The sequence below is a fragment of the Cryptomeria japonica genome, chromosome 3 (genome assembly GCF_030272615.1).
Source record: "Cryptomeria japonica chromosome 3, Sugi_1.0, whole genome shotgun sequence".
Classification (NCBI taxonomy): Eukaryota; Viridiplantae; Streptophyta; class Pinopsida; order Cupressales; family Cupressaceae; genus Cryptomeria; species Cryptomeria japonica.
The window spans coordinates 767,574,437-767,588,505 of record NC_081407.1 but is presented as its reverse complement, the minus strand read 5'-3'; the positions used below and the strand labels follow the sequence as shown (position 1 = coordinate 767,588,505).

At 38.0% G+C, this 14,069-nt stretch overlaps 1 protein-coding gene across 7 annotated transcripts in view; it reads right to left on the bottom strand.

The window, feature by feature from the left end:
* Positions 1-13,862, bottom strand: part of LOC131078115 (probable 2-carboxy-D-arabinitol-1-phosphatase) — a 52,530-nt gene extending 38,668 nt beyond the window's left edge. For 2 of the 7 annotated variants that reach the window (XR_009113731.2, XM_058015787.2), the window contains exon 1: positions 13,354-13,860. Coding sequence is in view for 5 of the 7 variants with exons in the window: in XM_058015787.2 (XP_057871770.2) it covers positions 13,354-13,567 (214 nt within the window). In the remaining 2 variants the exon portion in view is untranslated. Of the gene's footprint in view, positions 1-13,353 lie in introns of all 7 variants that reach the window. The other 5 variants (XR_009113732.2, XM_058015791.2, XM_058015788.2 and 2 more) reach the window with 4 other exon arrangements.
* Positions 13,863-14,069: the final 207 nt, after the last annotated feature.

Genomic DNA, 14,069 nt, shown 5'->3' with positions numbered 1-14,069 from the left:
AAAATAAAACCCCAACAAGATGATCAGGTTTATAGAACCCATGGCTCTGCAATTGCAAGTGCATCTGCCCATGGCATTGACACCTGTGATATAATATGAGTGAACACCTGACAATTCAAAAATGATTACAGCGTTCCATTGGGATGCATCCCCTCAAAAAACCCCACATCCTCTGTACGGGCTGTAGTCTTGCTGCTCTAGAATTATATACTCTTATGGTGTGTCTCTTGATTTGCATCAAATCTTTTATGGGTTGTATCTTCTGTTCTATGAGTGTTTTATGTTTGGATAAAGTTGTCATGTAGGGTTGTGGCTGTGCAACTCTTTGTTCTCTTCAGCTCTTCATAATAGGCTCTCATGTTCCTTGTTATGTTGTTATTATAACCTTGCTCTGCTCCTCTTGTGTAGAGGATTGCCTTTAGCTCTAATGCATTTTCTGTCATGGCTTTCATCATCCTTACATGATATTCATTGTGACACTATCTCTTCAATTTAAGCATACTGCCTATTACATTCTTTGAAGTAAGTATTCTCTTGATGATGAAACCTAAGATGAATGAGGTATCTAACTTATTGAAGTTGGATTTCGATCATACGCTTGTGCTCAACTACAATGTGTATCATTTTGAGTGGTCGATACTCATATCTGATTTTACGCATTGGCTGGAAAGACAATTAGGCTTATATACCTTGCTTATGGATTTTGTAAAATGTTTTTTGAAGCCATACACTTGCCTTAGTTTTCTAATATAGCTAACTCTCTGTTATTCAACTATGGAAAACAATTTTAGAACGTTGTGTAGCTTTACACTATGATTGAAGTTGATCATAGACTGACAATATTCTTTTGAACAATCTTGGCATATGTTGTCAATGGTGGAAGTCTAGATAAGTTACTTTACATGTTAATTCATTCTATTGGGATATTTAATCATGTTAATGCTTCTCTTCAAGAGTTTCTTGAATTACCATGCCTTCAAGCTTAAGAGGGAGCTTGGTTTCTTCACTTGAAGGTATGCCTTGATCATAATGATTGTGCTATAGGTCCATTTCGTAAAAGTGAAGGAAAAGATTGGCATTTCTATAGCTGCCTTCCTTGATTGATTCTTATATTATGCAATCTTCATGAGACTTGATTACCATAATTTTATATTAAGAATCAAGAGGGAGTTCCATATGGAAGTTTTTGAAAAGATGAAGCTAGATGTGTAGCTCATAGTTAGAAGGAAACATTTGCTCTTACTGCTAGATATACTAATATTAGAACCTCTATAGCTAATGTTGCAGGCTGGAAGTTAGATATAAAGACTGTTTTCTTAATGTTGTCTATATTGAATAACTAGAAGGTTATGAGAATCAAGATAGAGAATCTCATGTGTGTAGATTAAAGAAAAGCTCTTTACGGCCTCAAGCAAATTTCTTGAGCTTGGTATGAGAATATTGTCAAGTATTTGATTAGTTTAGAATCTTGCAAGAATGATGTTGATTCTAATCTTTGTTGGCATTACACACTCCAATGAGAAATTGTAGGTGATTGAAGGTATTGTCATTGATGGCAACCTTGCAATCCTATGGCACCGGTAGGCACCGGCACCGACAAACTCTACACCAGCAGATAGTTTACCGGCAGCGGCAAAGATGATTACCGGCACCCCAGCCGACAGGATTTTGTTTATTGTATTTTGTATTTATTTGTAATATCTTTTTGTAAGCCGACAAGGCGTATTGTAATAAGACTCATATATAAGTATGAGATCTTGTAGATCATTATAGATGCGAACATGGGAAGATTATTGCAAAAGTAATATGTGAATGTTAAGGCAGATTTTGGAGTAAGGTTTATGGTTATTGTATGAGCTTAAACCGGTACTAAACCTGGCATAACAGATACTGAATTAAAGTAGTACCTTATATTGGATTTGCATAATCCATTTTGTAAGTCAGTGAGACTTCCTTTTTGTAATTAAGCAGTGAGCTTTAGGCAGTTGGCCTTCCTGCATGTGCAGGCCCCTATTGTAAGTAATATCCATTTATTGGCCAGTGAGTGAATATTGTGGGTCACAAATCCCACCGAAGTTTTTCCCACACTGGGTTTCCTCGTTAAAATCTTGTGTTATGGTGTGCTTTCTATGTTGTGCTTATTGTTCATATTTACTGCATTAATTCTTGTTTACCGGTACACTGTTTTGGAATGCAATTTATTTAATAAGGTCAGAAAATCTATTTACCGGTTAGATACTGATTCACCCCCCCCTCTCAGTATCTTTGGGAATCCTAACAATTGGTATCAGAGCCTGGTCCTCTTTTTTCAAAAGCCTAATAGATTGAGGGAGATTCTGACACCGGTACAGATGGATAACTTGAGAAAGCAATTGGAAACAACTCTTGTAGATTATGATGCAGAAAAGTTGAAGAATATCAAGCTTGAAGATGATCTGAAGGCTGCACAGGAAATCATTCAAGGACTTCAGGAGAATCTCACTATTGCTAGAAACAAAAGAAGAGAACTTCATGAGAAGATACAGAGTGATGATGATGAAAAGGAAACTCTTAATAATCTTGTAAGCAAAATGAAGGAAGAAAACATGACCTTGAGGAATGAGATGCAAGATATGACTATGAGATTTTGTAAAGACACTGAAGACAGAAAGAAGAATGAAGATGACTTGACTAGGAGAATCAATGATGCTGGAAATGAAAATCTAAGACTCAGTCATGAAAATGATATGTTAAAGATAGATCTGATTCACTTGGAGCATGATAAAACTGAACTCATGAGACAGAAGGATTTCTTGGAAAATGAGTTGGCTATTGCAAATCAACATAAAGAGAAATTCAAGAAAAGTTCAGAAGAACTTGATGACATGCTGAAAAATCAAAAACTTAATGGAGATACTAATGGACTTGGCTTTGAAGTTGGTGAAAGCTCCGGTACTGCAAACAATCATGATCACACTAAACCGGTAAGACAGCTTAATGCCTACAAATTTAATGGGAAATGCTTTAATTGTAACAAGTTTGGTCATAGAGCAAATCAATGTAGATCTAGAAACTATCAGAACACTAATGCACCCATCGGTCAATGTTCAAAATGCAACAAAATTGGTCATAATTCAGAAAATTGCAAAATGAATGTAAGATGTTATGTTTGTGGAAGATTTGGACACTTATCTAATCAATGCAAAACACATACCGGCATAGGATATGGAAAGGCTATTCGGAAAAACAATGTGACTTGTTATGCTTGTAACAAGATTGGACATATTGCAAAATTTTGTAGAAGTAAGGGATCACCGGCAAACAACAAAGGACCTAGTTTGAAAGGTAAAGAGAAGGTTGATGAGGTAAAGCAAGAATTTTCAAAACAATGGATTAGAAAGATAGATCAGAATGTTAATGAAGCTATTCCTTCACCAATAGAACAAAGTATCACTCAACCGGCAGGAGATTCTTCATCTAACTGAAAAAAAAATCTTTTGGGGTATGGCAACTAATTGAAAATCATGCTAGTTTACCCTCAGTTGATGGTAAGAAGATGAATTGCTTCTTTACCGGCAGACAAGTTAAGTTCTCACTTAACCGGCAGGCATTTATTGTGGTAGTTGAAAGAAATGACATTATAAAGCAAGTGTTTTTCACTCTTTTTCACTCATCGAGCATTCAAATTTCCTAAGAGCGCGAAAAACCCGAGCGAAGGCATCCACAATGAGAAGTGAAGCAAAATCTTTCAAGCATTCAAACCTAAAGGCAGATTAAGGTATTTATCAAATGGCTTCCTCCTCTGCACCCGAATTCATTGCAAACCCTACTGTTGTTGAAGTGGTTAAACGCCCTAGGCCCGTATTTAAAATCATACCCGAAGTAGCGAAGCAGGATGATACCCTAGGAGCATTCTCTAAAATACCCAAAGGAGTTGCTTATGCAGAAGACCCTAGGATATACATACATTGTCATATTAAGGAACTTGGTGCTGATTGAATTATGAACATGTATAGGACTGTAAATTGTGATGAGAATGGTATTGTGAAACCAGAACATAAGATCATAGAAACCCTAAGTATTCCTGATTTTCCTAAGGAAGTTGTAAGGATTGTACTTAGCAGAGTTCATGGAGAATTCTTTTGGCTTGACTCCATCCACAAGATCACAAAAGAAGCAGTTAGGGCAGTGACTGGCTTACCTTCCACCAGTAGCAGGCCTAACAAAACTAAGAAAGTTCCAAACAACACTGTGATGACATTAATTGGTGCAACCCATGACAGCAGATCCTTGAGAGTCAACGATGTGAAAGATATAAATGTCAGATTCATTAGCATGATTCTAGGATACAAAACTACACATGCTAACAGATTAAACTCTGTTTCTAGTTTATGTATCAAGAGTGCTTATGACATGGTGAACAGTAACACTAAGATTGACATATGTGAATGGTTGAAGGATGAACTGATTGACAACCTAAAGAAAATTAAAGGTGATAAGAAAGGTACTTTTAGATTTGGTAATCTACTTGTGTGCCTATTGCTATACATTACTAAGGAAGTTCTCGGTATAGGTCGGAAAGAATTTGGTTTTGACATACCGGCAGGTAAACAACTTTTGGATATCTTTACCGGCATGGGAGATGACAGGGAAAACAACATAATTGAATACTTCCAAGCATTTTAGGCTAGAATGAAAACAAGGGAAAGGTTATCTCAAAGCATAGTTGACAAATATCAGAAGGAAATATGTTTTGTTATAAAGAAAGATGAAATCTGGATGGAAGCAGCGGTTCCTAGAACTGTTTGGGTAACGGAAATGGGTTATGAGGCAGATGAAAACATAATTGAGACATATGCTAAAGCCCTACTTGAAGCCCCTAGAGAACCTGAAGAGGAAATATTTGGAAATGGTGAAACCATTGAGAGCAAGGTATAGACCCTTAAACGAAAGAAGAAAAGAGATCAATCTATCAGAAAAGCAACAAAACAGGCCAAAGAGATCAAGGAAAACATATTGAATATCACTGGTATTAAGGAAAGTGACCTTGAAGGGATACAACCGGAAGCTCATCTTTCACCGGTTGGAACTTCATCTAACAGTGAAATCCCAGCTGAGTTTAAGAGAGTAGAAAGGAAAAGAAAACCTTCACTGGCACCCTCTCCTACACCAAAGAGAACAAGAAGGAAACAACAGGCAATAAGGCCTTCAACAAAGAAAATAACACCAAGGAAGAAGAAGGAAAAACAGGTTATTCCTCCTTTAGACAATCTTTTGAATGAAATAACGGATGATGAAAACTTGTCTAATGTCAGTAAATTGTATGATACTTTTACTAATGAAGAAAAGGAAAGCATAGAAAACAGTATCATTCTACACTTAGACATTTACAAGAAATTTTTGATAGAAGTTGTAGATGATTTACCGAGTGACTTGTATAGGAGACTTGATGCAAAAAGACTAGCTATTATGGAATTGGACAAGAAGATAAAGATAGAAAAATTACTTGCAGTTCACCCAGTTAAATCAATAGAAGAAATTGATGAATTAATAAGTGAGGCAAATAGGACAGTATTTTCTAGTGGACACCGACATGTAGGTTTAATGGCTAGAAGAGTGAATGAAATCTCTGAAGAGACAGCTGATAAATGGGATATCTTCTTTGCGGAGAAAGAAAAGCAAGAAGAGCTCAAACGACACAAAACTTTCAGAGTTTACCAAAAGGATAAGGACAAAGGTAAAGGCAAGGTAGGTGGACCTCCAAGCATAAAAGTGACAGACAACTTGCCCCCACCTTCTTCTCATACTCCACCAGTTGAGACTGTTGATACACCACCGGCTGCTGATAATGTTGAGTTGGAATCAACACATGAGAACATCAATCCTGATTCAGAAGTTTTGTATACAATGAATATTGATACACAAGAGATAAAAATTGTGGTTGATAAGGAAACCATTGGTGAAAAGAAAGATGTGGCAACTGAGCCACCGGCTGAGAATATTGCAGTGGAAACACATGTAGAGCGTACAGTTGAAAATATTGAAATTGGGGTTGAGACACAAACTGAACAATCAGTTGATCCCCTGACTTCTGGAATGGTGATTGATACCATTGATGCACACATTGAAAAACCCGCAGAGTTAGAGATACCGGCAGTGAATACTGAGACTTCATTAAAAAAACCAGCAATAGAAAGCACAGAGAAACAAACTGAGGTACACACTGAGAAACAGGAAGAGAAAAAGGTTGAGGTATAGGTTCATACCGAGACAGTGCTACCGGCAACTGCTGAGAAACCCAAGCCTTTGCTAGTTGAGATGCAGACACAAACTGACCTATCAGAGGACAACACAAGCAAAGAGGTTACTCACACCAGTGGAATGTAGATTGTTAAGGTAGTTGGACAATCATCTGGTTCTTCCATGACAGAATTCAGACCAACTAATGTAACAGAGGTATTATTGGATTCCATCAAGAAAATAACAGATTGTGATGCACTTGCAAACAAAGCTATTGATGATACAATTCCTTTATTAAAATTGATTGCACCCAAGTGCAATGTGGACAATAAAGATTCTTTAAGGCCAATTAGACACATTGTCTAAGTATATCACCGGCAACTTATTAACAGTTGATCAGATAAATGAGGAGACATTCAGTGAGAAGATGAATAAGGAAAAGGAAAAATTCTTTGATGAGACAATAAAGAAGTGCATGGGACACATTGACACACTCCTACCAGCACTTAGCAAAACAATAATGGAATTTAAGGACTTATACAGAGACATATGCAAGACTGATATTTTGACAGTGGATATAGACAAAAAAATCAGTAAAGTGCAGAAAGAAATAAATGATATTGCTGATAATTTCATCGGTTCATCAGAACCCTTATCGGTTATAGAGCAAGTGATAGCAGGTTTTGAGGAGAAAATTGAGAAATTTGAAAAAGAGAAGGAAAGAATAAAGTTCAAGGCTAAAGAGCTTAAGCGCAGACTTGGTCCTAAACTTGACAACCTCATCTCTTTGAGAAAAGAGATCTCAGAGGCACTTGTTCCAGGACTAAAGACATCGGAAGAGTAAATGCACATCATCACCGGTACAATTCAAAGGACTGAAGCAGCATTGAAGGATAGTGAAAGGTTCACTGAGAGCCTGAATTTTGTATTGGCAGATCTATTTCAGATTGTAACCAACCGATTACAGGGCTCCAGCTGATAACTACACTCAGTTGACATTTTTGACAGCCTTTGTCATTGATGCCAAAGGGGGAGTAGTAGAGATGAGCAAAATGATGGACAAGAGAGAGCATCTGCTCAGGGGGAGCACACAGTTTTGGTAAAATTTTTGGACTTCAAATTTTGGATACATTTTTGAATTTTTCTCATGGGTGTTGCCATCAATGCCAAAGGGGGAGATTGTTGGCATTACACACTCCAATGAAAAATTGTAGGTGATTGAAGGTATTGTCATTGATGGTAACCTTGCAATCCTATGGCACCGACAGGCACCGGCACCGGCAGACTCTACACCGGTAGATAGTTTACCGGCAACGGCAAAGATGATTACCGACACCCCAGCCGACAGGATTTTGTTTATTGTATTTTGTATTTATTTGTAATATCTTTTTGTAAGCCGACAAGGCGTATTGTAATAAGACTCGTATATAAGTATGAGATCTTGTAGATCATTATAGATGCGAACATGGGAATATTATTGCAGAAGTAATATGCGAATATTAAGGCAGATTTTGGAGTAAGGTTTATGGTTATTGTATGAGCTTAAACCGGTACCGAACCTGGCATAGCAGATGCTGAATTAAAGCAGTACATTATATTGGATTTGCATAATCCATTTTGTAAGTCAGTGAGACTTCCTTTTCGTAATTAAGAAGTGAGCTTTAGGTAGTTGGTCTTCCTGCATGTGCAGGCCCCCATTGTAAGTAATATCCATTCATTGGCCAGTGAGTGAATATTGTGGGTCACAAATCCCACTAAGGTTTTTCCCACACCGGGTTGCTTTGTTAAAATCTTGTGTTATGGTGTGCTTTCTATGTTGTGCTTATCATTCATATTTACTGCATTAATTCTTGTTTACTGGTACACTGTTTTGGAATGCAATTTATTTAATAAGGTCAGAAAATCTATTTACCGGTTAGATACTGATTCACCCCCTCCCTCTCAGTATCTTTGGGAATCCTAACAATTTTCACTTTAAAAGTATTCAATAGTGAACTGCTAATACTGTTTATTATATATGTGTGAATGATTTATTTCTAAGTGTTGGAAATAGTCTCATCATTAGATGTAAGAAAGAATTAGCCACTGAATTTGGAATGAAGGATCTAGGCCTAATGCATTACTGTCTAGACCTAGAAGTATAGCAAAGATCTTATCCTTAGTCAAGAAAATATGTCATTGATATGATGGATTGTAAATCTATGTCTACTCCTATGGAAACTAACTTAAAGAAGTTGAGTATTTATGCAACTAATTTTGATTTTGCAGATCCTTCAAAGTACAGGCAGATGATTGAATTCTTGATGTATCTAGTTAACACTAGACCAGATATTTGCTATGGAGTGAGTGCACTTAGCCAATTCATGAACCAGCCAAAGCATGTTCACTTGGTGGCAGCCAAGCACATTCTGAGATACTTGCGTGGAACAGTTGGTTGTGGGCTGAAGTATCCAATCAACACAGTGATCAATTTGGAAGGCTACTCTGATTCTGATTGGGCTGGAAGTGTTACTGACAGGTAAAGCACTTCAGGAATCTGTTTCAGCTTGGGTTTCGCTATGATCTCTTGGGCCAATAGGAAACAGTCCTCAGTTGCATTAAGTACTATAGAAGTTGAATACATTGCTTCAAGAGTGACAACTAGAGAAGCAGTTTGGCTTTGCAAACTTCTTGCTGGGTTGTTTGGACAACCATGGGAATCCACTGTTATTTATTGTGATAATCAAAGTTGTATTAAATGTCTAATAATCCCGTGTTTCATAACAGGTCAAAACATGTGGAAACTCATTATCACTATGTTCGTGATATGGCACAAAGAGGTGCCATCTAGCTGAAATATATCAGCATTGTTGAACAGGTTTCAGATGTTTTCACCAAGCCTCTAGCTCGAGTGAAGTTTGAGTACTTCAAAGAGAAGCTTGGAATTGTGGAGAACACAGTATTGATTAAGAGGGAGTCTCAATCCTAGTGATGCAATTTGCATCTCCCACCCTCTGCGGGCAATGCAAGGTGACATTGTATTCTTCTTTGGGAGAAGGCTAAGGTGTAAAACCTCTTCCACCCTCTGCGGGCAATGCAAGGTGACATTGTATTCTTCTTTGGGAGAAGGCTGAGATGTAAGACCTCTTCCACCCTCTGCGAGCAATGCAAGGTGGATCCATCCTCTGCGGATAATGCAAGATGGACATCATGAAATTAGTTCATGATATTTATGTGTTTTATTGCAGGTATACTCTATGAAGCTTATACATTCATTCTTGCAGGCAGTGCAAGATGAAAGTCATGAATGGATCATGACAAGTGGCAGATATCCTCCCTAGCTAAGAGGGAGTGTTGAAATAGTAGCTAGCTCAGATACCTATCTATTGTATTTTAATGTTGTCAATGACAATTAAAATACACATGTATTATCTATTATGTAAATCGAATTTTGGGCTGGACCCAATCATGTAGCGTGAAGAAAATTAATTGTGACTTGTAACGTGGTGACACTAAATTGTTAATTAGGGCTGGGCCCAAATACATGTGACTTGTAATTATGTCTTGCTATGAATATTGGGCAAGACCTATATATAATGTAACTTGTGGATAGGACAGGCCCTATAAATGTAACTTGTAATTTGGTCTGAACCTAATTGGGCAATGTAACTTGTGGTCCTATATTGAATGTAACTTGTAACTTGTGAATAGGGCAGAACCTATCTTATGTATCTTGTAATCTTAACCCTATGTTTTGGTGCCAAGTTGAAAGGGCCGACCTAGAGTGAATTGGTAGGCTGAGTCACATATATATACAAAGGCTTAGTCATTGTATCAAGACACACTCAGCGAATTGTCTTCAATCAGAAAATTATCTCCTTCATTCAACAAATTGTTTCTTTGAGACAGCGAACTATTCTCAAGGGTAGCGAACTTCATCTTGTAGACAACGAGCTTCATTTAAAGGCTCCAAACTATCATTGATGACAGCGATCTTCATTCTAGAGACAACGAACTATTCTCAAGGGTAGTGAACTTCATCTTGTGGACAGCGAGCTTCATTTGAAGGCTCCAAACTATCATTGATGACAACGATCTTCATTCTAGAGACAGCGAACTATTCTCAAGGGTAGCGAACTTCATCTTGTGGACAGCAAGCTTCATTTGAAGGCTCCAAACTATCATTGATGACAGCGATCTTCATCCTAGAGCAGCGAACACTATCTCTGGGGCAGCGAACCTCCTTAACAACAGATACCCTATGCTTAGAGATAAGTTTATCATTTATCCTTAGTTGAAGGCATTATCCTATTGTGCATAGTTTGTTGGTTCTGATTGCTTCAAGTGTTGAAGCCATATTGTAAGATACTTCTGATTATTGCATAATAAGATCTGAGATCTCTAGCTGAGTTTTTCACTTCCAAGAGGGAGGTTTTCCAAGGGTATTCTTGGTGTTCCTTGTGCACATTGTTTTTACTTTTTGTTATTGCTATTTTTGGTACAGTCTGATCCTAAAATTAACAAAGGTGCCTCACCAAGCAGCATGGTGAAAAGTGGGATTCCATCATCTCCCAAGTAGAATACGCCTATAATGATTCTGTAAATAGGAGTACCGGAAGGAGCCCTTTCCAAATTGTCTATGGACTGAATCCAAGAGGTGTGCTAGAATTGAGAAATCTACTCTCAACTAAACATATCAGTGCTTGTGGAGAAGAATTTGCTAAAGAGATAAAGGAGATTCATGACCAAGTCCGGATGCAATTGCAGAGAAGTACATAAAAGTACAAGGAGCAAGCTGACATAAGAAGAGAGATGTGCAATTCCAAGTTGGAGACATGGTATGGGCAAATCTGAAAAAGGAGAGATTGCCAAAAGGGAAACACACAAAGCTCATGATAAGAAAGGTTGGACCTTGTCCAGTACTCAAGAAGTTTGGGAACGATGCATATGAAATCCAATTACCTTCATATATAGGTATATCCCCAATCTTTAATGTTGCAGATCTGACACCATTCAAAGGTACAGTGCAGGAAGATGGTACATTTCCGGTGGAGGATGCTACAGACATGCTGAAAGACTTTCCAAGTCAAGGGCCACCCAAACTTGAAAGGATATTGGGCACCAAGACTGTGAAGAAAACTAGGAATAAGGTCTACAAACAATACCTTGTCAAGTGGCAAGGACTCCCTGAGGAAGATGCAGTATGGATGGATGAAGACCAGGTGAAGAAACATGGGACTACATTGTTGGAACTCATCTCAAATGGACTTGAGATTCAATCACCCGAGGAGTATGGTGCAGGTGCACCTAAAGACACAAATGAAGACACAAATGAAGACACAAATGAAGTCTAAAAGAGCTTAATATCACCCATGAGGTGAAAATGATCATCTGTAATAGGTTGATAGTTTTGTGAGTCAATAAGACCCAATTGATGTAAGGCATTGTCATGGTTGCATTTTATAAGCCACCATGGATAAATGACCATGTGGGTCAGTAGGAGTCTAGGCATGAGTCAGGCAACTAAATATTGGTATTAGAAACATCAGACCAATCCTTGGATTAGGACAAATACACCTTGGAGTCGCCAAGTTTGAAAAGTGCAAGTTGACAACTTTTGTTGTCATTGCAAAATGTTGTAAAACGGGATAACTAATCCTTCAACGATTCCAAAATTTGAAAAGTGGTTGGAAACCGTTAGGGAGGCTATATTATGCCCACTTGGATCGATTCCAGGTTGTTGGCGTAGTTGTTGAAGTTGATGAAATTTGATGATGTTTTGGAGTTTGGAGCAATACAATATACTTGGAGTTTTCTGAAATTCTGTGTTTTTGCTGTTCATTTCTGATTAGTACGGATTGGTGGATGTTTGAAACCAATTGGATGAGTTAGGGAAGTCTCTTACCTTTCATTTGAATCAAGTTTGAGGTTTTGTAACAATTGGGTTGTAAGGGTCCATCCAAATCCAACCAGACTGGTCATAAACCCTACCGGCAACTAGGGTTTCACTGTAAAGATGCCCTTTATTTGACATTTTCACCAGAGGACCAAACAACTTGTGGGAAAATGTTAGAAGGGTCAGTGTATCATAAGATTTTGGTGTTGGTTTGCAGGGAGGCTCCAAGTCCGAAGAGATTGAATTGACCCTAGGCGGGCATTTCTATGTGACCCCCTGATCTGTAGAAGTGGAAATCACTTGCAGAAGATAAAGAAGATGGGATCAAGTCTTGAAACCTTGGATTTGGTGGTTTGACACCTTACCCCACCTTGCAGAAGTGTTGGTTTAGTCGGGGGACTGATACAAGGGGTACTTGCATTGTAAATTAGGCCTAATTGGCTTAATTAGGTCCGGAAAGACAGTAAGGGCATAGACCTCTCAACTTGTGGTTAGAGTCTAAGCTTTTGGGGAATTGTGTAACCAAATAAAGGGTATCTGAATCTACCTTTAGTTTGTCTTGTCCTTTAGAATTTTGTTAAGTTGTGGTTGGAAAACTCAACCGATAGGACTACTAGGCTACCGGTAGGGCTACTAGACAATTGGACAGTTGTGAGGCAAGTATTCCCTAACACATTTGATAACCAAACCTTATGGGTGTTTTGTGTTGGTTGGACCACTAATAGACAAAATCCAATAGGTTTCTATCCCACCAGTACCGGAAGGTATCAAACCGGTTCACACAAGGGTAGAGTGTTTTCATCATACCGGTATCGGAAGACACTAAACCGGTATGGATCTGGTCATACAAATTGTTGTGTGAGTTGAGCATTTGCCAAATGTGTTGTTCACACCTTGAACAAGCAAAAAAACTTGTTTTGGGCATAGTAGTTGTGGGTGAGAGAAGGTTTTCACCTAATTTGTTGCCTGGCTCTACATCATGTAGCTAATGAAAAATTGTTTTCCAAACTCTCAGCAGAAAGCTACGAGAATCTGCAAATACATTAATAAAACCAAACCCTAGACGTATCCTATGTATTAGGAGAATATATTAAGCCCGATTTTAAAATTTAATATTTCCAAGAATCCTTCCAGTTACTTTCAATACAATATAATAAATATGCAGAACCTTGTTTCGCATTAACTTTCAGTTAAATTGATGAAAACCATGTAATGAAGACTAATAACTGGATAAAAAAGTGCAGGAAAACAAAGTGTACGTATTGCAGTGTCGGAGGAATCCCGTTCTACGCTTGTGCGCAATTTACATGGCCTCGAAGACCGTTTTAAACGGATATCTTTCCCAAATGTTTCGGCGATCGCGATTCTCTTGAAGAAGGCGCGTCTTCTTTTACCTGGAGCTCGTAAAAAGGACGACGTCCATCCATACAAACTACATACAGAAGAGCTCCGTAAACCGCAGAAAGAATCCATTAATTTTCCAACACAATACAATGGCAGGGCTTTCGTCGGCTCTTATCACAAAAAAGAGTGTGTTTTGACGAATTTACAGAATAATTCGATCTGTCCAATTAGTTTGGCCAATTTTGTAGTCACCATTCCTGCCGGCGAAGACGTATTGCTCAACTGTGATCGCAAGGATTTTAAAACTTCAAGCATATGACACAATGCCACCTGCAGTAATCACGGTATTATAGTTCGTGATGTCAGTTCCCTCCGTGACGATCACGGTATTTACCCGATGGGCTTAATTAGTGCGGAGAAAATGGCAATAATTAGGGTATTTTCTCCACCACAAAAACTAGATGGGTAGGTCTCATTTTTTAATGAATTATTATATATATATATAATATGTCTAGAGAAAGAGAAAATTATATTATTTGGATTTAAAAAAGTGGAATGGGTTCATACTAATAGAAATGAGGCGAAGTTTGAAATAAATAAATAAATTAAAATTTTGCGTTAAGTTTTTTAA